We start from the raw sequence: 27,915 nt of genomic DNA, 5'->3' as shown, positions 1-27,915 counted from the left end.
CACAGAGCACACGGAACAAACAGGAAGTAGGGCGAGCCTCCACCTTCCCAGCCCGGAGGAAGAGCGAGCGGGGCGATGGCGGACACGCCCAGAAACCCAGGGCTGGGCCCACGCGCCCTCACCGACCCACCCCCTCCCCCGCCACGCCAGCCTCGGCAGGTACCCCCAGAACACTGTCCAGACCAACGGCCTCCCCACGTCACAAACGGGGAAACTGAGGTACGCACGCCCAAAGAGGCGGAGCTTAGCTTCGATCTCCTTGGAGAACAGACGATTGTCCGGGATTCTCGCCCTCAGAGAATCCTGCCTCCCAGTCCCTCCAAGTCCCCTTCCCTACTGCGAGGATAAGGCACCGGCCTCGGCCATTGAGAACACAGTGATAGGAGCACTAATTAACCACTCACCTGTCCTCCTTCTCCGGAGGTGGAGCTTAGCCGGTAATTTCGGCCCTTCATTGGCCCGGACGACTCCGGCGGAGAGGCGTGGCCTACCCTTGAGCGCGCTCCCCCGGCCGCTTTCGCTTTGGGGGCGGAACTCTCTCCCATGTGCCCTCGGGTCTAGTGAGGATTCTCCCTTCCGGGCATGGAGAATAGGGGGCGGAGCCACGAGCGGGGCGGCCAGACTTCCTTCCCGGTCTCTCCTCCACCGCGGCGTTTCAGCGGCCGTCCATTTCCGGTGGGGGTGCCGCGCCCAGTAAGGGCCCGGAAGTGGGTCGCGCGAAGATTGCTGGGCGGTTCTTGCCGGAAGTGGAGAGCGGCTGGTCGCAGTCGGGAGGTGAGGCGGAACTCTGAGGTGAGGGTACGCGGCCGGGTAGGGACTGGGGTCCACTCCGCGGCCCACCGGCCCCTGGTGTTGTGAATGGCCCTTCCGGCCTTCGCGCGCGTGGCGAGCCCTACTGAAGGGGCCGGAGCGGAGGCCGTCAGGCCGACCCGGGATCCTGGGCGCGGTCTCTTGAGGTGGGGCTAGGGTGACCAACTGAGCCGGGCTCCTCTGGGGAGGCCCCTCCGCTGGATTTCGCAGTCCTGGCTGTTAGCCTCAGCGGGGCCTGATTCCTAAGGTGCCCAGACGTAGGCATTCCTAAGGAACCAGCGACACCTTAGAGTCTATCCCCCCCCCCCCATTTCGTCCCCATTGCACGGATGGGTAAATTGATCCCCGGGACGAAGAGGCTAGTCTACGATCTTATAGCGAGTGAGGGAAATAATTGGAATCAAGACCTAATTCCTTAGATCATCAGTTCCAGTTCCTTCCTACGACTATTTCCCAGGAACCTCTCTCTACCTCTTGAGTGGTCTTCCAGTCGGTGTCGTCTCGCGGGCGCTGCAGGTTAAAGACCACCCGCTGCGTGTTTATTTGGTTTTGTTTGGTTTTTTGTTTAATGCGACCTGTTTGGAATGCCTGGGGAGTTTTTCAAAAGAGAGTGGGACAGGTCTTTGTATTTGCAGTCAGGTAGCCTCTCATTCCTCCAGGTCCGTTGCTCCTATTCTGAAAGGCTTAGTTAACTTTATTGAAGGTATTGCATACTTCTGGACCTGAAATCAGATGGTTCAGGTTTGGTCTGGCCCCACTGCTAAGTATCTGTAGCCATAGATGCATTATTTAACTTCCTTGAGCTTTATTTTTCTCATCTTTTAAGTGGAGATCTCTGCTTACCTCACAGGATTAAATTCAGTGTAACAAATTCTGTTTATTCAGTCAGGCACTGCCATATCCAGGGAATGCAGTTTTGAAACAAAACAAGCCAGACCCTGCCCACGTAGAGCTCTTGTAGGGACGTTTAAGAAGTAATTATAAATGTGGGTGCCTGGGTGGCTCAGTTGGTTGGGCGACTGCCTTCGGCTCAGGTCATGATTCTGGAGTCCCGCGATCGAGTCCCGCATCGGGCTCCCTGCTCGGCGGGGGGTCTGCTTCTCCCTCTGACCCTTCCCCTCTCATGCTCTCTGTCTCCCATTCTCTCTCAGATAAATAAATAAAATCTTAAAAAAAAAAAAAAAGAAGTAATTATAAATGTGATGAGTGTTAGGAAAGAACAGGGTACTATGGAAGTATATAACTTGGGGTTCAGGAAAATCCCTTCTGCAGAGCAGAATTTAAGGTGAATTTTGAAGGATAAATAGCAATAAGCTTGATGAAGAGAGGATGAGAACCTTTTAAGGCAGAGGTTAGTATCAGAACTGTGTTAGTTGAAGCTCTTTGTAGGGATCCCTGTTCAAGTGAAAAACAGGACAGCCCAGCACATTCATCATTCACCATTCATTCATTGAGCCCTTAATATGTTTGAGGCACATATTAAATGAGGCATTTGGCCCTGGTGGCTAGGAATACAGTTGTTACCATGGGGGGTGGGGTGGGTCGGGGATGGCTTACCATCATAATGCACTGTGTGAGCACAGGGCTGTGCAAGAATAGAGGAGGAATACCTGAGCCGGGTATCTACGCTTTGAGGAGGAAATGGAGGATAAGTCTAGCAGGACTTATTTAGCCATATGGTGAATCTGGAAAAGGGATTTACAGGCAAAGAGTGCAAGGACATGGAGATCTGGACATGTGAAAGACCATGGCTAGTTCAGTGTGACTGAAATTTCAGTAATGCATGGAGAAGTGAAGGAAGTGGGAAGTGGTGGGTCAAATATGAAGGACCTTGTAAATCATACTGAATAATGTGGATCTTAGAAAGCTTGTGAGGATGCTTTGAAGGGTTTTATGTAGGAAAATGATGTGGTCAGATTTATGTTTTAGAAAGTTTAGTTTGTCAAGTTGGAAGGGACATGATGGTAAAGTAGACCAGTGTTGGGAAGCTTTTGCCATAGTTATGGCTTGAACTAAGACAGTGACAGTGGGAAGGAGAGGAGGGATCACATTTGAGCAGTATTTAAAAGATGGAATCCATAGAATTGGAGGCTAATTGTTTATGGACATGAAGAAATAGGAGTAGTCTAGGATGAATGCCTGGCTTTCTGGCTTAGGGAACTGGGTGGTACCATTCGCTAAGGTAAGTAATGTGAGAGGAGAGGGGTAAGTTGGGGAGGTAGCATGGAAAGAAAATGAATTTTGGACATATTTTATTTGAGGTGTTTGCAGCACATCCAGGCAAAGGTGTCTGATAAGGTATCCCAGCTAGAGGAAACCAAGAGCAAAGGTGTGGAGGCAGGAAAGGGCTTACATTCAGTGAAGTATTGGAGTTTGCCTGGAGTTTGCAGCAAAAGACCAGACCAGAAAAAAAGGTAGATAGATGGCTGCCAAGTTGGGAAGGGCTTTTGATGCCTTGTTTGAATGTGTTTGGGTTTTATTCTGTGGTTGGCAGTTTGCTTATTGTTTGAGTTGTGTTGATCCAGCATAAAGAAATTTCTGTAGGAATTTCCCACCTTTTTATTCACTAGAAATACTTCATCAATCAGGTGGACATAATTTATGTCTGAGGGGAGTTTAAATAAAATGCTAGCAGTGAAAGTACTTTGTCAAGTACAACCTGTCATGCAAACCAAAAGTGGTGGTATTGTAAGTTTCAGTGAGTGTATTTTTGCTCTGAGAAGTTAGCTGTTTAATTTGTAAAATGCTTGGTTTCCAATTTGAGGAGCAATCTTTTTTCTCACCCCTTTTCTTGGTTATACATACATACGTTGCAATTATTTTTTAACCAGGGACTAAGCCTTTAAAAAGTGACTTCCTCCTTTCAGTTTTCTGTGAAGCATTGTGAGTCAAAGATGCGTTTTACTTAAATGAGCAAATGCAAAGTGTCATTGGAGGTTGAACCCTCTGGTTGGAAATTTAATTCTAAGATTTGAAATCTGAGGATCCTCAAGCTATATCTTACCCAGTCCTGGTGATTATCCCTTTGAATTGTCATCATCAGTTTCTTTTTTTACTTTCTATTAACCTGGCTTTCATACTTAAATTTCATCTTCTCTACCATAACCAGGCTAATCTTTTAAAAAGAACCATTTTCGTCTTCTTATCCTGAACTGGCTTCATATTCCTAAAGAATCAAATCTAAACTCCATTGTCCAGTTTACAAAATTCTCCACAATCGGACTCTTACCTTAATTTTCATTAGATGATGCAGATTGACATTCTAATTTACAAAGTCCTAAACTACTACATTAGCATTTTATTTATACCTCTTGCGCTTCCCTTTTGCTCCTTATTATACTAGAACAGGGTTTCTTAGAAACTTTGGCACAATTGACATTTAGGCTGGGTGGTTCTTCATTGTGGGGTTGTCCTACCTGTACATTGTAGGTTTTTATCAGTATCCCTGGCTTCTACCCATCAGATACCAGTAGCACTTGCTCAATTGTGCCTACCAAAAATGTCTCCAGACATTGCCCAATGTCTCCTGGAGGACAGAATTGCCCCTGATTGAGAACCACCATTTTGGAAAGTATCATAACTATGTTGTGCAGTGTCTTATCTCTCCAACTAAATTTTCTATGGCAGGCTTCATGGCCATGCTTAGTACAATGTATGCACATTTATGATAAGCACTGGGTATCCTGTAGTAAATGAATCATTTTTCATTGAGGCATCAAGAATTATTGTTTATTCAAGGAATTTCTGGGTGGTACTTGAAGGACTTGCCTTTTTGGTTTTCCTCAGAGGATGTGATCTTGATAGAGTGCCTCTGATTAGGCACTCACTAGAAGAAAGCTTTGGGTTAGTTGACAGTGCAAGTCAGCAGATTTATATATCCCTTGTACTGGATATATAAATTCCTGTTATGCTCATGGTGCCTGCATTTAGACAGCTTGGTTTAGTGAAAAGGGATTACCATTTATTTTAAATTGCTTATAGTTTATGATGTTGGTACTCTGTTTATTTTGATTGATTAAATTGTTAGAGTTGAATCATCTTTAAATTAATGCAACTACAGCATTCACCATGAAACTATTTCTTTTTTGATATGCCATTATGTAAACTTAATAAAAAGAATCAAAACTCTAAAAATATTCCTTAGCTATAATAAAGCTTTGTTTGCCTTGTATTAACAGACCTGCAGTGTTAAACTTTTCCATTTGACTGGAAAATATAGCTGAAATGTTTCATGGAAGGAGTGAGCTTGCTTTTTTTGTTTTTTGGTTTTTTCCTGCAGAGGTCATTTAAAATTCCTATACTTAAGTTTAATTATAGACTTAACAGTCACATATTTTTTCATATCTCTAGCTGTAGCTGAATCATGGCTAGGGACAAACAGCATCTTTGGATCTATCTTTATGCAGCTACACAGCTGAAATCAGCCAATGGACTTTTTCCTTGTACAAGTAAAAGATGCCTGCTGAATGCTCTTATGCAGTTAATCTTCATAACATTCCTTAAATAGAGAGAGGGGAACCCATGGCCACATAAAGTTGTTTATTTGCCGTGACCATTGAAACAGCTAGTTCCTAAGTCTGACTTCATCTTACACATTCTAACTAGCTTTACTCCTGGAATTTCAGATAGGGAACAGAACCGGAGACAGGTGCTGATACTGGATTGGATTCTTTCCCTCCCTAGAAGATAGGCCTTTCTCTTTTAATCTAAACCTCAGATGGCAGTGACTCAGACACTAAATGTCATTGGTTCCCTCAGTGAAACCAAATGCTTGGGGAAGAACAGTGGCTCCTGATTTGGGTTAGATTTGATGGCATCTTTACTGGGGCAAAGTGGTATCTATTCTTTGGTTTCTAGGTTAAAACAACCAATTCATAAATGTCTCCTGTTAGCATGTCTAGGTTTGGCTTTGTGACATACTAGAGCCTAGTGATGAGAACTAGGCTCTAATTCTATATTGTTAGGAGCAGAACTAACTAATGCCTTATAGCTTCGTGGTACCTTAGGAGAGATATCCAAGTGAAGCTGGGTTTTGTTTTAGTTTTAGTATAAAGAAATTATCTAGGTATGTTAAAGAAGGTTTGGATAAATGGGTAAATTGTCCAAAACCCCATCACGTCTAATGTGACAAATATTGTAAATTTTGTGTTCTCTTCAAGTCTTTTTCCACAGTGCATTTAGCTATTCCCCTGTAAGTAGAAGTCTAAAGTTTCTTTTGTGTTTTTGTTTGTTTTTAAAGTAGGCTCCACGGGGCATCTAGGCGGCTCAGTTATTTGGGCGTCTGACTCTTGATTTCGGCTCAGGCCATGATCCCAGGGTTGTGGGATCAAGCCCTACATCAGGCTCCATGCTTGGCACAGAGTCTGCTTGAGATTCTCTCCCTCTCTGTCCCTTGCCCCTTGTGCACTTGCTCTCACTCTCAAATAAGTAAATAAATAAAGTAGGCTCCACACCCAGCATGGAGCCCAATACAGGGCTTGAACTCACAACCCTGAGTTCAAGACCTGAGCTGAAATCAAGAGTCAGACGCTTAACCAGCGGAACCACCCAGGCGCCCCAGTAGAAGTCTAAGTTAACATTGCAGGGAACATTTTCTGCCTATAACTTTTCCCACATTCATATTATTTTCTTAGGATGCCATCTCAGGAACAGAATTAAAAAGTCAAGGCCAAATGAAGCATTTTGAAGCAGATCAGTTGGGTTATCATAGTTGCGCTATCATCGTGTATGAGCAGACTTGTATAGCTGCTTTTCAGTTTTACTTAAGGGTATGACTTAGAGGAACAGCAACAGACAAAGTAGAAAATATTTTAAGCACAGCAGCTTCCAATTCAAGTAGACCACTGGCTTAATTGCCTGGTGAGATGAGACAAGAACTTTAGGAGTAAATCCGGTTCCATTTACTTCTGAACAACTTCCTTGAATAGGCAGAAGAAATTGGATTGTTTGAATTGTTGGAACGATGAGACTGTGAAGCAGCTTTGTCAGGAGTCACTAGCCATTTCTGATTTTTCTTGGTTTCAGACCACAAAAAAAATTGCTGGAGAATCAACCTCATAGTTTTCTTTTTGCTCTGCGTGATATCCCTCCAAGAGCTTATCCATTCTCATGACTTTGTGATATTTCTTTGCCGATAACTTGTAAAGTCTCCAGCCTTGATCCTTCCCCAGGCTTTATTTCTAAATACTTGTCCACCTAGAAGCTTCATCTCCTCTTCAGACTCTGCTGATCCAAAACTGACCTCATCTTCTTGCCCTAATACGTGCCAGAAACCTGTTTCTGCCTATAGTGTCATCATTCTCTTAAATCCCTGGATTTGCAATTTGAGTCATCTTTGCCTCCCTTCTCTGAGTGCTACAGTACTCAATAGTTAGTACCACACAGTTAGTACTTGTTCTGTGTTTAATGCACACTTGTTTTGTATGACCTCCAGGGGCAGTACCAAGATCAGTGGGTGGAAGTTGCAGGGAAGCAGATTTTGCCTCCATATAAGGAAGAACTTTTAAATACTTTGAGCTGTCTGAATGGAATGGGCTGCCTCCAGAAGTCTCGGGTTCTCTACACTGAAGGTGTTTGAACAGCGGTTACCTGACTAATTGCTGAGGATGTTGAAGGGATTGTTCTAGCATCAGATGGTGTTTTCTAGAATCCCTCCTAATCCTGAGAGCCAGTGATTCAAGGGAAGGCAGCTTTGTTTCTCCTGCTAATTCCCTTGGGACAGGAAAACTATTTTACCATTCTTTTATAGTCCCACTTAATTCAGGTGCTGGTCACTTAGTTACCTTAAACTGATTATTTGTAGGTAAATTGATTCTTTTCTTTTGGTTTCTATATCGGGCTGGACACTAAATGTGTTTTATTTTCCTTTGAAATATAAAAAAATTATTTTTTCAGGAGTCCCTGGGTGGCTCAGTTGGTTAAGCGACTGCCTTCGGCTCAGCTCATGATCCTGGAGTCCCAGGATCGAGTCCCACATCGGGCTCCCTGTTCAGCAGGGAGTCTGCTTCTCCCTCTGACCCTCCTCCCCTTGTGCTCTCTCTCTCATTCTCTCTCTCTCTCTCTCAAATAAATAAATAAAATCTTTTTTAAAAAAAATTATTTTTTCAGCAGCCCTCTTACTTTACAGCTTGGTGAACAGCAGCATTTCAACCTAACTTAGACCCTAATAGCTTCCTAGTTCAACCTAACCTAGACCTTAATATCTTCCCCATTCCAAATCGCATTCTGTTTATCAGACAGTATCTGTAAAAATTTTGCTTTCATTATATTATTCCTTTACTCAATGCTTAAACAGCTTCACATTTATCACAACATCAGATTCAAATACTGCCTGGCTTTCAGTGCCCTTCATAACCTAGTCTGGCTTGTTTATCCAGCCTTATTTTTCATGACACTTGATGCTCTGTGTGGGTTAACCTACTCACACTTTATGTACATAGCCTTCGTATTCTCTCCTCCTTGCTTCTGATTGCTCTGGAGTGTCTTCCCTTTTTCTTTTACTTTTTCCATCAAGATGCCCCACTTTCCTCCTGACACCAGACTATCTCCAGTCCTCACTGATTTCTTCTCAACTCTCAGAGCATATAGTCATTTATACTGTATCATTCAGAACCATACACATTCTGCAAAGAAAAAGCTCTAGTATATAGGCTGATACTATAACTTTTCCTAATCTGCGTGGAATTAGGACAAGTTTTCTTCCTAATCTCTAACAGAACTTTAAAAAATGTAGTCATCATTATTTATTCCATTGGCATTTTCATTTGTGTTGGTCTTCCCAATTAGAATGAAAGTTTCTGGAGGGCAGGGGCCATATGTCTTCTGTGTTTTTAGTAGCTGCTAAGTACAGTGCTAAGCACTTTGATTTTATGATCATCTTCTGTGTGCCAGGTTGTTCTAGGTGCTGCGTATTGGTGGGGCTGGGTTGGAGGAGGAGAATGGATAAATTCCCATCCTCCTGGAACCTGTCTTCTAGCACACTGCATGCAGGGATAACATTTTACATTTGAACTGCATTTTAAGGCTCCCAAAATAACTCATCTCCTTCAATCCTTCCATCTCTGTGTGCTAAGTGAGGATCCATTATTAAATGACTGCCCTGTGGTTATACAGTGAATACATGGCAGAGTTGGGACTCAAAGCTTGGTCCCCTGAATCCTAGTTTTTTTCCTTAGACTTCTGTAATTAGAACTGCCTCTCTTTTTGAAGGTTTTATGATGAACACTTAGATAGTTGGGAATCTGTACATTCATTTATGGAGGCTTACACTTGGTTCTTGGCTATTGTCAATCAGAAATGACAACAAGATCAGGCAGAGCTGTAGTTTTCTACTCTGGCACTTCTAAATTCTTGTGGAAAAGCCTTATTTTAAACATTTGCCTTCTAAATAGTGTCATCTAGCCTATGAAGAAATATTGGCCTCCATGGAGAAAATTGAAAGCAGAGAAATTAAAAGCTGCTAATAATGTAACTAAAGACACCATGAAGAGGCCTTGAACCCACAGTGCTGTGCTCAGCAAGTAGTAGGGGCTGGATGCTGTGATGAACCACATAGTCACTTAATTGCTTAAAAGTCATGTGGAGTGGTGGGAAGAGCCTCAGACTAGGATTCAGAACATTTGTGCTCGGAGTCTAGGTTCTCTACCCACTGGTTGTTCCATATCTGGCAGGCTTTTTAACTTCTGTGAGTTTTTTCATTCTAAAGGTGGGGATCAGTATCTTCTTAACAGACCCCATAATATTTTAAGTCTCAAAAGAAGCAACAGGGTGCCTGGGTGGCTCAGTTGGTTAAGCGACTGCCTTCGGCTCAGGTCATGGTCCTGGAGTCCCTGGATCGAGTCCCACATCAGGCTCCTTGCTCAGCGGGGAGTCTGCTTCTCCCTCTGACCCTAACCCCTCTCATGTGCTCTCTCTCATTCTCTCTCTCTCAAATAAATAAATAAAATCTTTAAAAAAAAAAGAAAGCAACAGATTGATGATGTAAAGCACTTACAACTACAGGGAATATTTTTAATTAATATTATATGACTAATAAGGTTATTTTCTTTACGGTACTTGGTTTGAAGATCTCTTTATCATTGTGATTTGTGTCCAAGAAGGTAGCATTTATTTGACAGATGGGGATATTTGTAAGATCCTGGGGGAAAAAATCTCCCTAGATTTGCCAGAGAGAAGAGACAGCCAGACTTGTTTTGAGGGGAGAGGGTAAAGGACCCTTATTAGCCTACTATATTTATGGTGCCTGCTGCTACTACTGGAATTACAAAGACATGGTTCCTCCCTTAGGGTGGCTAGTTGCCTATTAACTATTAAATAAATGATTCTAAACAATTATATTAAATGTGTGGTAGAGAGAAGTGCACAATGTTCTGTGTGTGTGTGGTTTTTTTTTTTTTTTAAGATTTTATTTATTTGACAGAGACAGAGATAGCGAGAGCAGGAACACAAGCAGCGGGAGTGGGAGAGGGAGAAGCTGGCTTCCCCCGCCCTGCAGGAGGGAGCCCGATGTGGGACTCGATCCTAGGACCCTGGGTTCATGACCCGAGCCGAGGGCAGACGTTTAACAACTGAGCCACCCAGGCGCCCAATAAGTGCACAATGTAATGGGAGCACAAACTGGAAATGCTTCTTGGGGAGGTGGTACCTTAGCTGAGTCTTAAAAGGCAGTAGGAGTTCTAGAGAGGAGGCAGATTGAGAAGGAAAAGCATACCTGGACAAGCTTCCTAGAGAAGGTAACACTTTAGCTGAGTCTTAAAAGGCAAATAGGAGCTAGGAGACAGAACAACAACCAAGCAGAGTAGATAGCATGAAGGATCAGAAGTGAGAGAAAGCATGATTCTTTCTGGAGAATGCAGGCAGTCCTGGCTTGCTGCAGTGTGTTTAGGAAGGGTGTGGCAAGAGGTAAAACTGGAAGAGAGTAGTAGGAGATGAAGCAGGACTAGATTATGGAAACCCTTATCTGGACTTTACTCTGAATGCCCTGGGAGAGTACTGAATGATATTAAGTAAAAAGACTATCATAATTACATTTGCCTTTGAGAAAGATTATGGTGGTAGTATGGAGAATGGATAAACAAGAAGTTGTATTACTGTAATTAGGAGAGACTGGCAAGGAGGTTATTGGAGTAATCTAGGCAAAGTCATGAAGACCTGATTTTTGACAATCAGGATGAAGGCAAGGGGCATCTATTCAGGAGATAAGCAAGATATAGCCTGTGGATTTTGATGACTGACTAGATTTGGGGGAGTAAGGAACAATATAATTTAGTTAACACTTAGGGAGTCCTTGCTGTTTTTCAGCACTGATCCAGTACTGCTACATGCACAGTTGACCCTTGAACAACATGGGGGTCAGGAGTGCTGACCCCCCAGTGCAACTGAAAATCAGCATATAACTTTTGACTCCCCCCAAATTTACTGATAGCATACCTGTTGACTAAAAACCTTAATGATAACATAAATAGTTGATTAACACATATTTTGTATGTTATATATATTATATACTGTATTCTTACAATAAGCTAGAGAAAAGAAAATATTGTTAAGAAAATCAAAGGAGGGGGCACCTGGGTGGCTCAGTCGTTAAGCAGCTGCCTTCAGCTCAGGTCATGATCCCAGGGTCCTGGGATCGAGCCCCGCATCGGGCTCCCTGCTCCATGGGAAGCCTGCTTCTCCCTCTCCCACTCCCCCTGCTTGTGTTCCCTCTCTCGCTGTGTCTCTTTCTGTCAAATAAATAAAATCTTTAAAAAAAAAAGAAAATCAAAATAAGAGAAAATACATTTACTGTACTGTACAAAATTCATACGTAAAAGGATCTGCGCAGTTCAAACCTGTGTTGTTCAAGGGTCAAGTGTATTTCTCCTTTATTCTGACTTCAGCCCTTTGGATTTTGTACTGTTGTCTCCATTATACAAATAAGGAAGCTGAGGCTCAGAAAATTTGATAACACTCATAGTAACAGTGCCAATGAGTACTGTTACTCAAACCCCCAAACTATCTGACTTCTCTAAAGACCATGCTCTTAACCACTATACTTTGTTGCCTCATAGTTCTGGGTTACTAACTTGGTCAATCAGGTGATTGATAGTGCTGGACTTCCGAGACACTGGGGGTGGGAGGTGTGGGAAGATGATGAGTTCTGTTTTGGATACTTCAGTTTGAGATGTTTTCTGGACATCCAGATAGGGATGTCTAGAAGGAAGCTGGACCTAAAATTATAAATTCCAGAAGGATGGCTTCAGTTGGATATGCTGTTCTGGGAGTCATTGGTCTCTAGATGGTTGTTGTGGTGCCACTCTGGAAGCAGGCTGGATGGTACTGTGATAATGCTAGTTGAAGACTTGGGAGTGGACATGACTACCTGAAGAGTGAATATGTGTGTGGTGATGGAGAATGAGACAAGGTGTGTCTTTTGGTCCCTTCAGTTCTGGATATTCTTTCCTATAGCATCTCACATTTCACCCTGCCTCTACCAAAAACAAAAAACTAAGTACTGTTCTCCTGTTTGGTTAATGGTAGAATGAGATTACCTGTAAATGATAGCTGTGTTACCCTTTTACATTCTGTTTAAGTTAGACAGCGGAACTGTAGCTTGTTTAGCAATGAAAGCTTACAAGTCCCAAGTGAAGTACAGAAAAAAGGATCTAAAATCTCATGAAGCTTTTAAGATAGGTAAGTGTTCACCAACCCTGGCAGCCATTAGAGACACTTGTACTGTTTTCCATGTTAACAATAGCCTTAGCCTATAGTATCCATTGTATATGAAGCAGTGTGTTTTATAACAGAATGGGTGGTATCCTTTTTTTTTTTTTTTTTTGGATTTTATTTTTAACAGGGTGCCTGGGTGGCTTATTTGGTTAAGCATCTGATTCTTGATTTTGGCTCAGGTTATGATCTCAGGGTCATGAGATCGATCCCTGCATCAGGCTCTGCGCTGGGCATGGAATCTTGGAACCTGCTTGGGATTCTCTCTCTCCCTCTGCCTCCTGTCCCCCCCCCCCCCACTTGGGAACATGTCCTCTCTCTCTTAAAAAAAAAAAAAATGAAGGGAAAAAAAGATTTTATTTTTAAGTAATCTCTGCACCCAACATGGGGCTTGAATTCACAACCCTGAGATCAAGAGTTATACGCTCCACTGACTGAGTCAGCCAGGTGACCCTGGAATGGGTGGTATTTATTAATGGAAGATAGCTTGGGAGTTTACTGAATTCCTTGCCTTTTCCCCTGGGATTTATAGACTGTAGTGGATTATATGTGACTCTGTACCTGGACGGTATCCAGAACGGTCAGTAATTTGGGTACTCAGGTGATGGTGGCATAACGTAAGGGAGAATATATATATTGGTTGCTTCTAGTCTATTTCATTTGTGAGAAGAGCAGAGACTTGGAGACTTCTGTTACTTCTCCAGGCAAGGGAATGAAAAGGTTTATTTGGTTCACATTTTCACTTTTTTCTCTGATTCTCTTTTAAATGACATTCTTGGGGTGCCTGGCTGACTCAGAAGAGCATGTGACTCTTGATCCTCAGGGTTGTGAGTTTGAGCCCCACATTGGGTGTAGAGATTACTTAAATAAGTCAAAACAAAACATTCTTGAGATGTCAAGATATGTGGAAGTATGGGAAACATGCTGGCAGTATAAAGAAATAAGTGATTCTTAAAATAATAGTGTTTAAAAATGTAGAAATTGATATTTTATACTTTAATAAAATCAAAAGTATTTAAACTAGTTAAATTTTTTTCGTGGATATTCGAATGTAGCATTAAATTTTTCTCACTTTTTACTATCCTTATTTAAAAATGTAAATTTTATCTCCTGTAATGTTGCTGTATTAAGGTCGGTCTTAAAGAGTTGAAAGCCTGTTCAGATGTCATGGCAGTGAAAGATACTGTTAACAGATAAATTTTTTTCTATGATAAAAACAAAAAACAAAAGCATTCTCTGGCAAGTCACTAGGCCCAAAGAGACCAAAGCCTATACACAGAAAAGAATGGACAGGGATTATATTGTCTTCCTTGGGGCGCCTGGGTGACTCAGTCAGTTAAACGTCTGCCTTCGGCTCAGGTCATGATCTCGGGTTCTGGGATCAAGCCCCATGTCGGGCTCCCTGCTCACCAGAGTCTGCTTCTCCTTCTCCCTCTGCTCCTTCCTCCCCACCCCCTCTCATGCTCTCTTTCTCTCTCTCTCTCAAATAAATAAATAAAATCTTTTTAAAAATTAAAAACTATATATATTGTCTTCTTTACTTTGTCTTGTAAGCTGCCTGTCTCCTCCACAGGGAGGACCGTGTGTTAGGTTGAGATCTTCTGAAATGTCATCTTTGAGGAAATTGTAATTGCTATGGTCATTTTAGGCAGTTTCAAGCGTGTTGAGCTCATTTAGCTTCAGTTACCTGAACTAATTAATGTTTTGAAGTGGAATCTCTCCCAAGTCAAGGCTTTGACTGAACTTTCACTGACTTATTTTTATGATATCACTTATCACCTCAAACATTTCATGTGGGTGTGTCTTGAAAACATTTAATGATTATTTATGTGTATAGTATGGGCAACTTTTAGAACAGTTGCCCCTCTGGAGTTTTGGGATGCTATGCTTCAGGTTCATTAACTTCATAAATAAAACACCTTCTACTTGCCAAGTAGTGGTCTAGATGGTAGAGAATAATAGGGAACAAGCCAGAGAAGTTCCTTTCTCTGGTAGAGCTTAATTTCTTTAGGATTTAGACATTGAGTGAGACTAATTTCAGATAAATTAGTACTTGTGAAAGATCTGAAAAAAGCTCCTCTGGATGTGTCTGTCTTCCTACTGCAAGTCCAGATCATACCATCCTCATTTGTGAAGCCTGGCTCAATGGCAGCATGTCCATACTATCCTTACCTGATTCTTTCAGCTGATATGCTCTTCTTCCTGAAATTCTGTTACTCTATCTGCAACATTCTTATATCACCTATTTGTTCTTATATCACCTATTTTTTCTATTTGTTTGTAGTTGTTAGTGTACATGTCAAGTACCTACTATTAGACTGTAAATTATTGAGGGCAGAATAAATATCCTATTCATCTTGGTTTGGGGCATTCCATATGTTGGCAGCAGGATGTTGTAGGAAAAAATACTGAACTTAGAGCTAAAAGACTTAAATTTGAGTGCTGGCTTTCCTATTAATTAGCTGTGTGACTGTAAGCAAGTCATTTAACTTCACTGTAATTAAGTTTCCTCTCTCTACAAAGTGTAGTAATTAACCTTCCATTCCTGAATAGTCGTTGGGAGGCACAAACTGAGATAATATATGTGACTGTACTTTATAAATTCTATATTAAATTTATAAATTCTATATGTTAAATATTCGGGCACAAATATTTCGTGGTGTCATAGAAATATTCAGTAAGTATTCGAATGAGTAAACGTTTGCTTTCAGTGAACACTTTTTTCGGGGTAGCTCCCTTGTTTAATGAAGTCTTTATGATTTTGCAAATATGTTAGTCTATTTTTCATCTTGTTTTATTATTAACTTCTTCTGTTCTTCAGATTTAGCATCCTCCTCACCCCACAAGTATTGTGTCTTTTTTCCTTAGGTGCTATGTACTATTAAAACAACAAGTGACATATGATCTCTTTTAGCAGGTGGTACATTATGGCTGACATGCAAAATCTGGTAGAAAGACTGGAGAGGGCAGTGGGCCGCCTGGAGGCAGTATCCCATGCCTCTGACATGCACTGTCCTGGAGACAGTGCTCCGAAAGGTAAGCAGTATACAGTGCAGCAGAATACTTGGAATGAAGACACAGCGTCTTCGCCTGAAAGCTTTCTATCAACAGTGTATTCTCTCCTTTGGAGTTAACTTCCCAAAATGCTTAATCTACTAAGTTCATCGCCTGTGAACAGATAAGGGAGGAAGTGACTTATGCAGGGAGGCCTGTGGTTATTTTAACATAAGAACTTCCTGCTTGTGTGATACTTCCTGTTCTTTCTTTAGCAAAACCACTCTAGTGTAAGTTGAGTGACAAGTGATATTAAAATTTCCTCTGTCCAAATGATTGGCAAATTAGCCTGTTTTGCATATGCACCAAATTAATCATACAATGTTAGAGCTAAAAGGGAGCTCGGGATCTTTTTTTTTTTTAATTTTCATTTTATAGATAAAGAAAATTAAGCTCAGAGAGGAAAAGGAACTTAGGGTCACACAGTCAGTTAGTGGTGGTACTGGACTCATGTTCCAGTATTCTGTTTACTGTATTACTTTGCCTCTCCACTTTCATGTGGAAGTGCTTTTTAACAAATCATCTTTCTGGTGCATGACTGATTCTTTGTGGTGTGTCTGTCTTTAGCAGGAGCAGCTCCATATGTGCAAGCATTTGACTCACTGCTTGCCGGTCCTGTGGCAGAGTACCTGAAGATCAGTAAAGAGATTGGGGGAGATGTGCAGAAACATGTAAGGATGTTTGCCCCTTTTTCCCTCTTTTAAGGACTGGTGGCTGTCTTCAAATCCTACTCCCTGGTTTAAGAGCCCCTTGAGAGGCTCCTGGCTCCTACTGTTTTACCTTCATTGAGGAGCTCACTCCAGGCACTGGAACAGCTCAGATTTTTCCAGGCCCTCTGCTTTTATCACATTTTCTGCGTGGGCTTCTTTTATACTGGTAACTTGCTTGGTGCATAAAATATGGCTTGGGGGGTGCCTGGGTGGCTCAGTCAGTTGATTTTGGCTCAGGTCATGATCTCAGGGTCGTGGGATCGAGCCCCGCATTAGGCTCCATGCTCAGTGAGGAGCTGCTTGAGAGTCTTTCTCCCCCTCCTCCCCTCCCCCCACATGTGTACAATAAATAAATAAGATCTGTTAAAAAAATAAAATAAAATATGGCTTGGTTCATCTTTATAGTGAGAACGTTCTACCATTCTGATCCCAACATGTTATATAACCAAGCCTAGGGTGGCTTATTCAAAGGAGTCATAGTCATGACTTCGCATTTATAAAACTATGCATGATAGTTATTAGTTATGCTAATGTGAGTTATTTTCACACTTAGTTCACAGCGAGAATGTGAAGTAGGCAATGACAGGTGCCTCTCCACCCACCTCGCTTCATGCGCTGCCACCTCCATTGTCACCACCCACACTCAGATCTATATTCTGAATCTCTCTTTGGGACCCAGAATCTTTCTGCTAGTCCTCTGAGTGATCCTCTGTAAGCAATAACCATGTTTAGGATCTTCCTGACCCTTCAGCAAGACTGGTTGCTTGATCTTTGGAAGATTACTATTTTGAGCCTTTCATGTACCATCTGTTGGCAGTGGTGTAGCTCTACTGAGTAGGACTGGGACTTAGATACGAGAGTGAGGTTTGCATTTTTACTTTGTACAGTGTAACATTTGCAAAGATTTAAAAACATGTATCACTTGTATGTTCTAAAAACACAAATCTAGAAAAAATAGGTTATCTTATTTGAATTTTTGTATTTAGATAGTGCTTATAGCCTCATGTTTCTTAAACTCTTTTGACCATGACTATAAGTAAGAAATACGTATTTGTATGGGACGCCTGGGTGTCTCGATTTAGTGTCTGCCTTCGGCTCAGGTCATGATCCCGGGGTCCTGGGATCGAGTCCCGCATCAGGCTCCCTGCTCCGCGGGGAACCTTCTTCTCCCTCTGCCTGCCGCTCCCCCTGCTTGTGTTCTCTCTCTGACAAGTAAATAAATAAAATCTTTAAAAAAAAATTAAAAATAGAAATAAAAAAGGAAATATGTATTCGTAACTGGTCATAAGTTTCACTAAGCGGTGCTTCTCCTACTTGTACTGCGCTTTTTTTTTTTTTTAATCTGAATGGGTTATGACCCAGCGTTTTAGAAATAGCTTTAACCTAAAGGAGTAAATACCTTGAGAATTTAGGCATAAATTTGGCCTTTGCCTTTCCTTCTGCCTCAAGTTTTTGAGAAAAGAGCCCTTTTGGTGGTGAGAGACAGGAGGGATTTTTCAGTGCGCTTCATACCGCACCGCATGTACATTGGCTAACTGATTTCATCTAAGGCTCACCCTGATTATCCTCATTTCCTGGATATGTATCCCTGATGAGTTCCAGCAGGAACAGTGCTATATGCAATTCTGTTGTCACTCCCTGGAATCCAGAGTACCTGAGGAAAGCAACAGGACGTGCCTGGGTTGCTACCAGAGTACATGAAAGTGGAGGTTTCCGGTTATTCTTCTCAGGACCCTCTGCAGTTGTAATGTGTCACTGATAAGTGATTCTTCTTTCTGGCAGGCGGAAATGGTCCACACAGGTCTGAAGTTGGAGCGAGCTCTCTTGGTTACAGCCTCTCAGTGTCAGCAGCCCGCAGGCGTAAGTTCACTGCTAGTTGGTCTCCTTGTCGTTTGATGCTCAGGACAAGTTGAGAAGTTTCTGCTAAGTATCACAACATGCTAAAATAGATCTTCCAGGCTCATGTATGTTCACACCAAGTACCAGAAGTAGTCAGACTTAAAGTGCATGAGAATGTGCCATTGAGTATTTATTGGACTCTACTGGGTTTGTTTTTTTTTTCCTGTCATTTTACTTAAGACCGTAGTTTACTCCTGGACCTTGCTTTTTCCTTCAGTAGACAACCTTTTTTAACCTCTTGGGTGAGGCCAAATTCATCATATTGTCCCCTAAGCCGTTTGGGTCATAGAGAGTGGTTCTCTTGCTTCACTGTGACTGGGCTTTAGTAATGCTGCTGTGGAGATCCTAAAACCCCTAAAGTATTGCTTCTCCCTCATCCTTCTGTGGTTGGGAGCTCCCTTTAAGTTTACTCCTGCCTCAAAATTTTATGCTGCCAAGGTATGAAAATCAGTTAGAAAAAATGTAGATTTTTCTCAGAGTCAAAGATCTTAGTTTTATTCTATTTGTTCTTTCTGCATTTGACTTTCCTAGGCAGAGGGTTAATAAAATAAGGCTTTCTGTTAATGCTCTATTAAAATCCCTGGACCCTCAGCATGCCTAAATAATGTAAAAATAGTATAAGATAATGTTAAATATATTAGACTCTAATTCTTAATCTGTCTTGAATGGTTAACGTATTTTGTCTAAACCTTCTCTCCAAACTCACACTTTTCCCAGCAGATCAGGCAGCTGAGACACTGTTAATATTTCCCATGCTTTAGATTAAATGTTGATAAACTACAGTCTCCAGGCCAAATCTGGCCTGCCATCTCTTTTGTAAATGAAAGATTTTTGGAACACAGCCATGCCCATTCTTTCAACTATTGTCTATTGCTGCTTTATATACTATAATGGCAGAATTGAGAAATTGCAGCAGAGACCATATGTCCTGCAGAGACTGAAATATTTACTGTGTGGCTCTTTAAGAGAAAGTTTGCCGACTCCTGCTTTAGACTGTTTTCATGCTAAGATCTGAGAATTGAGATGTTCAGGAAACTGAGCTGGAAGGATAAATCTAAAAGGATAAAACATGGAAACACAAGATTCATCCATTTTGTTAGGCTGCCTCTTCAAATGCCAAGCCCCCTAATTGCATTTGATTCAGCAGATCTCTGCTCAGCAGCTGCTGTATGGCTAGCAATGTATTGAGGACTATAAGGATTATAAAAGAGGGTTGAGACAAAGCCCTTGTCTTTGAAAAATTAATGAGAAATATTGAAAAACATACTCACATGGGTCCATTAATAGTTGTGCTGATGTGTGATAAGGTGCCGGAATTGGTTATGCGGACAGTAGCTGCTATAAGAGGCCAGTGTGGCTGGAGCTGGAGGGCTGTTCCTCATGAAGCCTGAGGAACATTTGGATAGATGGAAAAAGAAGAGACCATCATGAGTAAAGGCTCGGAAATGAGCTAGTATCTCTTATTAGTGGGACAGAAAAGAGACAAGTGTCTGAAATGGTAGAATTTTGTGGTGTAGCTGGAGTATGGGTCCTGATCCTGAAGAACCACCAAATCTAGCCTGAGGAGAGTGAGATGATGAGCAATATTTTAGCCATATGAATCTGTGCAGGATAAATACAAAGTTTGAGTGTTCATTTTAGGCCATGAAGAATTCTTGCCTAACCAGAGTTGACCAACATATAAAGCTTTTGCAGAAAGACTAACCTGAATCTTTTCCTGCATCTTTCCCTAGAATAAGCTTTCTGATTTGTTGGCACCCATCTCAGAGCAGATCCAAGAAGTGTTAACCTTCCGGGAGAAGAACCGAGGCAGCAAGCTGTTCAATCACTTGTCAGCTGTCAGCGAAAGTATCCAGGCCCTGGGTTGGGTGGCTATGGTGAGCAGTTTCATGGGAGGGAAGGGATGGAATGAAAGCGGTAAGGAGATACGGCTGGAGAAGCTCTGAGTCACTGACAGCTTCTCTTTCTGTAGGCTCCCAAGCCTGGTCCCTATGTGAAAGAAATGAATGATGCTGCCATGTTTTATACAAACCGAGTCCTCAAGGAGTACAAAGATGTGTAAGTCCAGCCTTTTCTCAAGGGGTCAGGGACAAGCCAGCTGGTTACTTGCTGGAGTAGCACTTTGGGGTTAAGGCTGTTGTGTTGGTTCTGTACCCCAGGGCTGCTTTCTGGAAAGTTTGACAGATACTGGCTCATAGAAGCTGTATTTGCAAGCAGGAAGTGTTTCTGCTTTCACTTCTGCTTTTTCTCTAGGGTTTGTAGAGCCTCTTTTAGTCTTCTAATCCTTACCCTTTCAGGTTTAGGAAGTTTTGCTAGAGGTAAAATGGACGAATGCCCTTTATTTTTTTTTTAAGATTTTATTTATTTATTTGTCAGGGAGCAGAAGCAGGGGGGAGGGGCAAAGGGAGAAGCAGGCTCCCCGCTAAGCGGGGAGCCTGATGTGGGGCTCGATCCCAGGACCCTGGGATCCTGACCTGAGCCGAAGGCAGACGCTTAACTGACTGAGCCACCCAGGCATCCTAACGAATGCCCTTTAATTTGCCTGTTTAGACAAGGTGGATTTTGTTCCTTTGTTGAGAATTTCTAACTGGCCCCATAACAAAAGGTTCAGTAAGATTTACTAGGAAGTTTACTAGGTAAAGTGAGAGGAGGGCTGTTTTGGCAAAGCACAGGTATCAAGTAAGAGGCGTGGGGGGTCATTGTATGTCTAACCACATATGTTCACCAGTCCTAACAGACTTCTGCATTGTTAGTTTCGAGCTGGAGTGACTGCAGGCAGCTATCACTCATCTGCATAATTACCCAAACCCTTCCTTTCTTCCATCAATCATTTGTTGAGTAACTACTCTGAAGGAATAGCCTTCATCTGTGTGAAATAGTTTCAGAACACCAGGTACTTCCTTGATCTTTCCAGCAATCTGGAGTTAAGCATTGCAGTGTTTTGATTTACCCCACCATTAAACTCTACACTTTACAGTTGAGCAAATTAGGTCTTATGCTAAATAGCCAGAAAGTCTTCCAGCTAATATATAAGAAGAGGGGAGACTTGAACCATAGTGCAGTGCTCTTTCTATAATCTAATGATCATTATTTCCTCCAGGGAAGTTTTAAATTTTTGGTGGGAGGGGCATATTTTGACATAAGGCACTGTGCTATAAGGCAGTTGAGTTTCTTGAAGTCCTGGAGTTCCACAGTGATGCCCGAGGAACCTTCTCTCCACCACAGCTTCATGCACAGAATGTCTGCTTTCATTAGTTTTATATATTATGTTCTGCCCAAGGTCTACTTAGAAAAAACGGTTTTGCTATACTTAAAAAAGTTTGAGGAATACTGCTATACTAGATAGGAAGAGATATGATCAGCAGTCCCTATCCTAATAGACTTTAGTCTAATTAGGGTAATAGAATAGGTTAAAAAAGAATAGTAAAGCTCGGTTTTTTTTTTTTAAAGATTTTATTTATTTGATAGAGAGGGAGAGCACAGAGGGAGGGTGAGAGGGAGAAGCAGACTCCCTGCTGAGCAGGGAGCCTGATGTGGGGCTCGATTCCAGGACCCTGAGATCATGATCTGAGCCAAAGGCAGACGCTTAACCAACTGAGCCACGCAGGCGCCCCGTAAAGCTCAGTTATGATAGAAAAGCTGCCATAGAGCAGAGCCACGCCACAGCCAGGAGAATACCAGCTCACAGATAGGAGGGGTTCTGGAATCACTATTGTAATGTACCCTGGCCATCTGTGATGAGTTCTTCTTTAATTGTCCCAGCGATAGGAAGCACGTGGATTGGGTCAAAGCTTACTTGAGTATATGGACGGAGCTGCAGGCTTACATTAAGGAGTTCCACACCACCGGACTGGCCTGGAGCAAAACGGTTAGTGAGTCTTCCCTCCCTCCCTCTATCCCTTCAGGACGGGGTCCATAAGTTTCCTAGACTTTGTTGCTACCAAGGTCCAAGAAGGAATGCTAGTCTTTTCAGTGGAGAGTAGAAAGAAAAAGGGGAGAGAAAAGAAAGGGAAAAAAGAAAAGAGTACAGAAAGCAAGGATCAGAGAAATACTCAGTTCTATTCGGTTTCAGTACACATGGGTCAGAGACTGTGGTTGGGCTAGAGGGCAGCCAGAAGAATGAGTTACATTATCCCAACCCTCCAGAAGCTTAAAAACAAAAATCCTAAGTCACATCACCAAGCTAAATGCTATACTAAAGATATAGACTACAGAGTAAAAGGGAGTGTGAGTCTCACCGGAAGAGAGAGTATTTTGAACAGGTGTACTCTGATCTGAGACTTTTTTCAAGTATAGAACAGTGAGAAGTGGGAGAAATGGGGATGCTAGCAAACAGCATAGCTTAAACAGAGTACGTGTAACATGTAGAGTAAATGTAGAGATTGGTCATCTCTGGCTTCAGTAAGGAGAGAGATTTTTGGGAGAAAAGGCTGGAAAGCAGGGTTGATTATGACTTTTAGACTTAATAATAGGTGATAAGTACCTATCATAGGTATTCGAGCAAGAGAGTGCTAATGATCAGACTTGTCCTTAAGGGAGTCTCAGTTTATAGGTTAGGGATAAGGGCTCGTGCTCAGACTGTGGAAGTGCTCTCATGGTGCTAGGGGCTGGTACAGAAGAACTTGCAGAAGCTATAACCAAGATAATGGAAAGATTTGATGGAATTGAGGGGGTTGGAAGACTCCAGCAAATTGAACAGTCAAGCTTGGATTGCAACGTCTTTTACTTAAATAGAAACAAGGGAGTGATTGTACAGTCTTGGCCTTGTTGAGGCTGAGGTACTGGTGACACACTAAGTTGATTTACAGAGCTGGCTTAGAGCTGCAATTAGGTAGAGGCCCAAGGAACGATGGGAAAGTTGAAAAATGGTGCTGGGTTGGATCCTTGGGAAAGGGTAAAGGGAATAAAGCCAAGTTGAGTGTGGATAGGGAGCATGAATCAAAGCATCAAGGGCTACAGTGGGTACCCCATGTCCATGAATACATGTAGACCCTATTGGGAAGGGTACAGAGGGGAAGAGAGGATGGCTATGTTACCTGCCTTTATTATTCCAGGGGCCTGTGGCAAAAGAACTGAGTGGATTGCCATCTGGACCCTCTGCTGGATCAGGTCCTCCTCCTCCCCCACCAGGCCCACCTCCTCCACCAGTCCCCACCAGTTCAGGCTCAGATGAGTCTGCTTCCCGCTCAGCACTGTTTGCGCAGATTAATCAGGGAGAGAGAATCACACATGGTAAGTGAATATTTTGGCAAGAAGAGTTGGTACAGTAAGTTGTTTGGGCCAGATCTTACCAGCTAGAGACCTGACGATCTATAAACCATAACCCTGGTTTGTGTATGGGAGATTTCATTTGGGGTGTCAGTGTCCTTCAGGTTGCCCAAAGGGACCTCAAAGCTGGCTTAAATGGAAACTGAAATGGGTGATTACAGTTGAGGGAACCTTCTGCCCCATAGGAAAGTTATTTAATATTAAGTGGTATATATAGAGTACCCTGTTGTACCAAGGCATGGTGCTGGCAGTTTACCCTAGAGCCTTTTTGGTGTTACCACACGGTCTCTTTGGGAAGTCATTGTGTGTGTGTGTGTGTGTGTGTGTGTGTGTGTGTGTGTGTGTGCATGTGTCGGGGGGGAGGGGGTGGTTAACTACCTCAGAGGATGTTTATTAGTCATGGAAATTTTGCATAAGATTTACCAATGTTGGTACAGAAAAAGTAGACACCCTTTACACAGGTAGAAGACTAAATTACACAGCCCTCTTCTAGGAATCTGCCTATAAAAATATCTAAAATAAAGAACAAGTATTATATAGTATTTTTTGTAGTAGCTAAAAATGGTGTAACAACCTAGATATCCAGCAGTAAGAGAAATGGTTAACTGTGGTATGGCCTCCTAATGAGATATTATGCAGCCATTTAGTCTTTTTCTACAGTGAACCATGCAGTGTTGAAGAAGAAATCTAGTATTTATACCACAGCCACAAGGAGTGGTGGAGCTGAAAGGGCCAGTCATTGGTTATTTAGATTGGGGCATATTCAAAAGCAAGAAGTCTATCAGCCCGCAGCAGGTGATTATGGAATCTTTTCCTTAAAAAGAAAGAAAAAAGACATTTTTAGAAACTGTAGGTTAACATGAGAAAATTTTTAAGTGTTAACTGGTTAAACCAAACTTGTTAACAGTGTGTATGATTATAACCAAATACAAAACTTCTATCAGTAGGAAAACATGTGGAATGAGATTTCAAATGCAAACACTGAGTAGGGGGCATGGTAGGTCAGCTGTGGGTGAGGTTTCTTTCCTTTTACCAAATTTTCTTTACTATCACGTATTACTTTTTCTTCTGTTGCTTTAAAAACTGTACATATTTTGTGAATATATATTTGGTATGTGTCTTTCAGGATCTTTTTCTGTGCATTCACATACCCATTCCTTTCATACACATTCCATGTTTTGTTTTGTTTTTTAATGGAACTGTATATTTGAACCATGGGGTAGAAGGGAAATTCTAAAAGCATTTCTCCAAAACTGCTTGTGAGAGAACATCTCAAAGGCCTTGGCTTTTGGCTTCAAAGTTTTTGTTAAAACTGAGAGCAGAAGTTGGTAATTGCCTCAGCCCAAAGCCGTGGTATGAGGGTCAGGCACAAGGTAGCTGTTGTTCCTACAGCCCTGAAACATGTATCTGATGACATGAAGACTCACAAGAACCCTGCCCTGAAGGCTCAGAGTGGCCCAGTACGAAGTGGCCCCAAACCATTCTCTGCACCTAAACCAGGAGTCAGTCCATCCCCCAAACCAACCACAAAGAAGGAGCCGGCTGTACTTGAACTGGAGGGCAAGAAGTGGCGAGTGGTGAGTTAAAAATGCCAGGACTCGGGAAGCAAGAAGTGGGGACAGGATTTAAACGGAGCACAGCCAAATGAGTGCAGGGTTCTGGCTTAAGATTACAAGAACAAAAGTTTGGGACAGCTTGTTTTCGGGGCTAGTGTGTATTAGTGATGAGATTCCTGAAAGGGGTATCTCTTTAACAGGAAAATCAGGAGAACGTTCCCAACCTGGTGATTGATGACACAGAGCTGAAACAGGTGGCTTACATATACAAGTGTGTCAACACGACATTGCAAATCAAGGGCAAAATAAACTCCATTACAGTAGGTGAGTTTTTGTCATTGTCCTAGGCAGGCTCTGTCCTAGAGTCTGAGAGGGCTGGAACCATACCTACCCTATTCCTAAAGATTCTTAAATTTATTACAGTAGCTTCCTTTAAAGTTATACTGTTGATGGGGCACCTGGGTGGCTCAGTTAAGTGTCCAACTCTTGATCTCAGCTCAGGTCTTGATCTCGGGGTCGTGAGTTAAAGCCTTGTGAAAAAGTTATACTGTTGATCTGCTCCCTTTCTTCTAGATAACTGTAAGAAACTCGGTCTGGTGTTCGATGACGTGGTGGGCATTGTGGAGATAATCAATAGTAGGGATGTCAAAGTTCAGGTAACTTGATATCTTGGCTCCTTCCTTTGGTCCCTGAGGAATTAATTGAAAGACATGGCTGACCCACAGATGTTGCTGTGGTGGGAATTTGATTCTACTGAGTCTGTAAGCTGAGCTGCTTTGGTGGCAGAAAAGGAGTTGGCTCTTATAGTTATGAGCCCTTTCCAGCACCCATTCCCAACCCACCTCTAGTATCCAGTATCTGCTGTGTACGTGTGAGCTTTTCATGTAGTTGCTGAATCACATGAAACAGGGAAAGCTTTTTCCTGAAATTTACTGTTGCTCTCCTCGGCCATTGGGACTCAGCTTCTTGGTTTCCTCTGCAGGTAATGGGTAAAGTGCCAACCATTTCCATCAATAAAACAGACGGCTGCCACGTTTACCTGAGCAAGAATTCCCTGGATTGCGAGATAGTCAGTGCCAAATCTTCTGAGATGAATGTCCTCATTCCTACAGAAGGCGGTGACTTTGTAAGTTCTTTGATCTCTTTGGTGGTATGATCTAAAAACAGGAGGGACTGAAGATTTCTTGCATTGGAGAAAGCTAGTTCATGGCCATTCTGCACCGAGTGGGTCCAACCTAGCAATACACAGCTCAAACACCCGTGAGTGTGAGATAGTCTCTTGAAGTGGCTTTCCTTTCTTAGGTTGAGCAGATGCTCAGGGTAGTAACAAGGAATGGGATTGAGTCCTAGCCCCCTATAGGACTGGCGCCGTGCAGCCATATACGTCCTTATCTGCGCCTCCCAGGTCTGTCTGCCCAAGATTGCTGATCCAGGAACAGTAGGAAACAGACTCACACCTCTGCCTCTCTGGCCCTGGGGCCTTTCCTTATTCCTCCCGCAGGGCTCCTTCGTTATGTCAGTGGCAGGGGAGGTAGGTAGTACGACATGTGCTGCCAGTTACATAGCCAGGCTGCTACATCTGGTCTCGCTCTCACGACATCCTACTTGCTCCAGGAGTTTAGCGGAAGCAATCGTTGGGAGAAAAGTGTAAGATTTAACCCCAGTTTATTTTGTAGCTTGGACTGAAACGTGGTTTTTTTATTTGCAGAATGAATTCCCAGTCCCTGAGCAGTTCAAGACCCTATGGAATGGGCAGAAGTTGGTCACCACAGTGACAGAAATTGCTGGATAAGCGAAGTGCCACTGGGTTCTTTGCCCTCTCCCTCACACCACGGGATAAATCTCTATCAAGACGGTTCTTTTCTAGATTTCCTCTACCTGTCTGCTCTTAAACTGCTTCTCTGCCTTGAGAAGCACAGCTACCTGCCTTCACTGAAATATACCTCAGGCTGAGATTTGGGGCGGGAGAGCAGGTCAGTTGATCTTCTGCAGGAAGGTGCGGCTTTTCCCTATCGGCTCAACCACACCGCCAGTCCATTCTTAAGGAACCGCACACCAGGACTGGTGTGTTTTTAGCTTTCAGCCTTTGGGGGCTATTTGACCAACAGTCTTTGGGAAGAATAAAGCAGTCCCCAGGGATTAACAGATCAGAATGTTCACACAAGTTCATCTTTTTCTAACAATGAGCATGAAGTTAGCAGAGGCTGGTGTGATTCTAGCTGATTCTTCTAACCAAACTAATTTTTCACTGTTGACAAGTGAGGCAGGGGTTGCACCGGACCAAAGGCTGAAACTTGGCCAGCTAGCATTCCAAGCAAAATTGTTTCCCATAAGCATTCCTTTCATTCTGCGTTCCGTCCTGGGTCTGCCTGAACCTGCGAGAGTAGGTTCTCCTGTGTGAGCGGCTGCGGCAGTGCCCTGCACCCAGGCCAGTTTAAGGAGTCTTGGCCCCTTCCTTTCACTGGGATCCCTGCCCAGCACCTTCCTATAGAGACGACTTAAGAAAAAAAAAAAAAGGAAAACACACCATTCCAAGGAATCTGGAATTCCTTCCTCCTTCCGTGCTAGGTGCCTGTCCTCCACCTTCACTGCCTCCTCCGCCCCGTCATGCTCAACTGCTTTTGGTTTCTGTCTGGGCACCTGAACAAAGGACGAAAATCTCCACCGTAGCCTGGTTTTAGGTCTTATGTAAGAATCTTGCACAGCACTGCTAATGTAAATTACAGTTTTTCTCTCTAGGACACTTACCAAAATATGCACATTTTTTTGGTGGGAAGAGAGATTGTCCTGTGACTTCTACCCATTTCCTGAGGCCTGTGGAAATAAACCTTTATGTACTTAAAGTTATACAGAAAATAGAATAAAATTAATACCAAACTTGCTTACTATCTACCTATGGTGTTTACTGTACAGAG

At 42.6% G+C, this 27,915-nt stretch overlaps 3 protein-coding genes across 11 annotated transcripts in view; 1 reads left to right on the top strand and 2 right to left on the bottom strand.

Annotated features, from left to right (window-relative positions):
* MYCL (MYCL proto-oncogene, bHLH transcription factor) overlaps window positions 1-635 on the bottom strand; it is a 91,166-nt gene extending 90,531 nt beyond the window's left edge. The window contains exon 1 of the mRNA XM_078073345.1: window positions 405-635. The gene's annotated coding sequence lies outside the window, so the exon portion shown is untranslated. The remainder of the gene's footprint in view (window positions 1-404) is intronic.
* The window catches only part of TRIT1 (tRNA isopentenyltransferase 1), a 196,679-nt gene that overhangs the window by 156,307 nt on the left and 12,457 nt on the right, over window positions 1-27,915 (bottom strand). The window lies entirely within an intron of this gene.
* Window positions 636-27,881, top strand: CAP1 (cyclase associated actin cytoskeleton regulatory protein 1). Of its 8 annotated transcripts, none has more exons than XM_036102838.2 (13): window positions 636-774; window positions 15,428-15,549; window positions 16,138-16,238; window positions 18,060-18,137; window positions 19,910-20,053; window positions 20,149-20,234; window positions 21,939-22,044; window positions 23,231-23,408; window positions 24,837-25,021; window positions 25,201-25,324; window positions 25,574-25,656; window positions 25,983-26,126; window positions 26,709-27,881. In XM_036102838.2, the coding sequence occupies exons 2-13, from the start codon at window positions 15,441-15,443 to the stop codon at window positions 26,790-26,792; spliced, it is 1,422 nt and encodes a 473-aa protein (XP_035958731.2). In that variant the 5' UTR covers window positions 636-774; window positions 15,428-15,440; the 3' UTR covers window positions 26,793-27,881. The 8 variants fall into 8 exon arrangements, with proteins under 8 accessions (XP_035958731.2, XP_035958727.2, XP_035958730.2 ...); XM_036102834.2 differs by having other exon boundaries at window positions 16,135-16,238; XM_036102837.2 differs by having other exon boundaries at window positions 638-774; window positions 15,431-15,549.

Source organism: Halichoerus grypus, chromosome 5 (genome assembly GCF_964656455.1).
Source record: "Halichoerus grypus chromosome 5, mHalGry1.hap1.1, whole genome shotgun sequence".
Taxonomy (NCBI): domain Eukaryota; kingdom Metazoa; phylum Chordata; class Mammalia; order Carnivora; family Phocidae; genus Halichoerus; species Halichoerus grypus.
The sequence above is the reverse complement of the archived record's forward strand: the minus strand, read 5'-3'. Positions and strand labels throughout refer to the sequence as shown.

Bases quoted from the DNA above. Each gene is read 5' to 3' on its own strand.
- CAP1 (XM_036102834.2), top strand. From the start codon at position 15,441: ATGGCTGACATGCAAAATCTGGTAGAAAGACTGGAGAGGGCAGTGGGC. The intron at 15,550-16,134 runs GTAAGCAGTATA...GTCTGTCTTTAG, and splicing joins TGGAGACAGTGCTCCGAAAG to CAGGAGCAGCTCCATATGTG. The intron at 20,054-20,148 runs GTGAGCAGTTTC...CTCTTTCTGTAG, and splicing joins CCCTGGGTTGGGTGGCTATG to GCTCCCAAGCCTGGTCCCTA.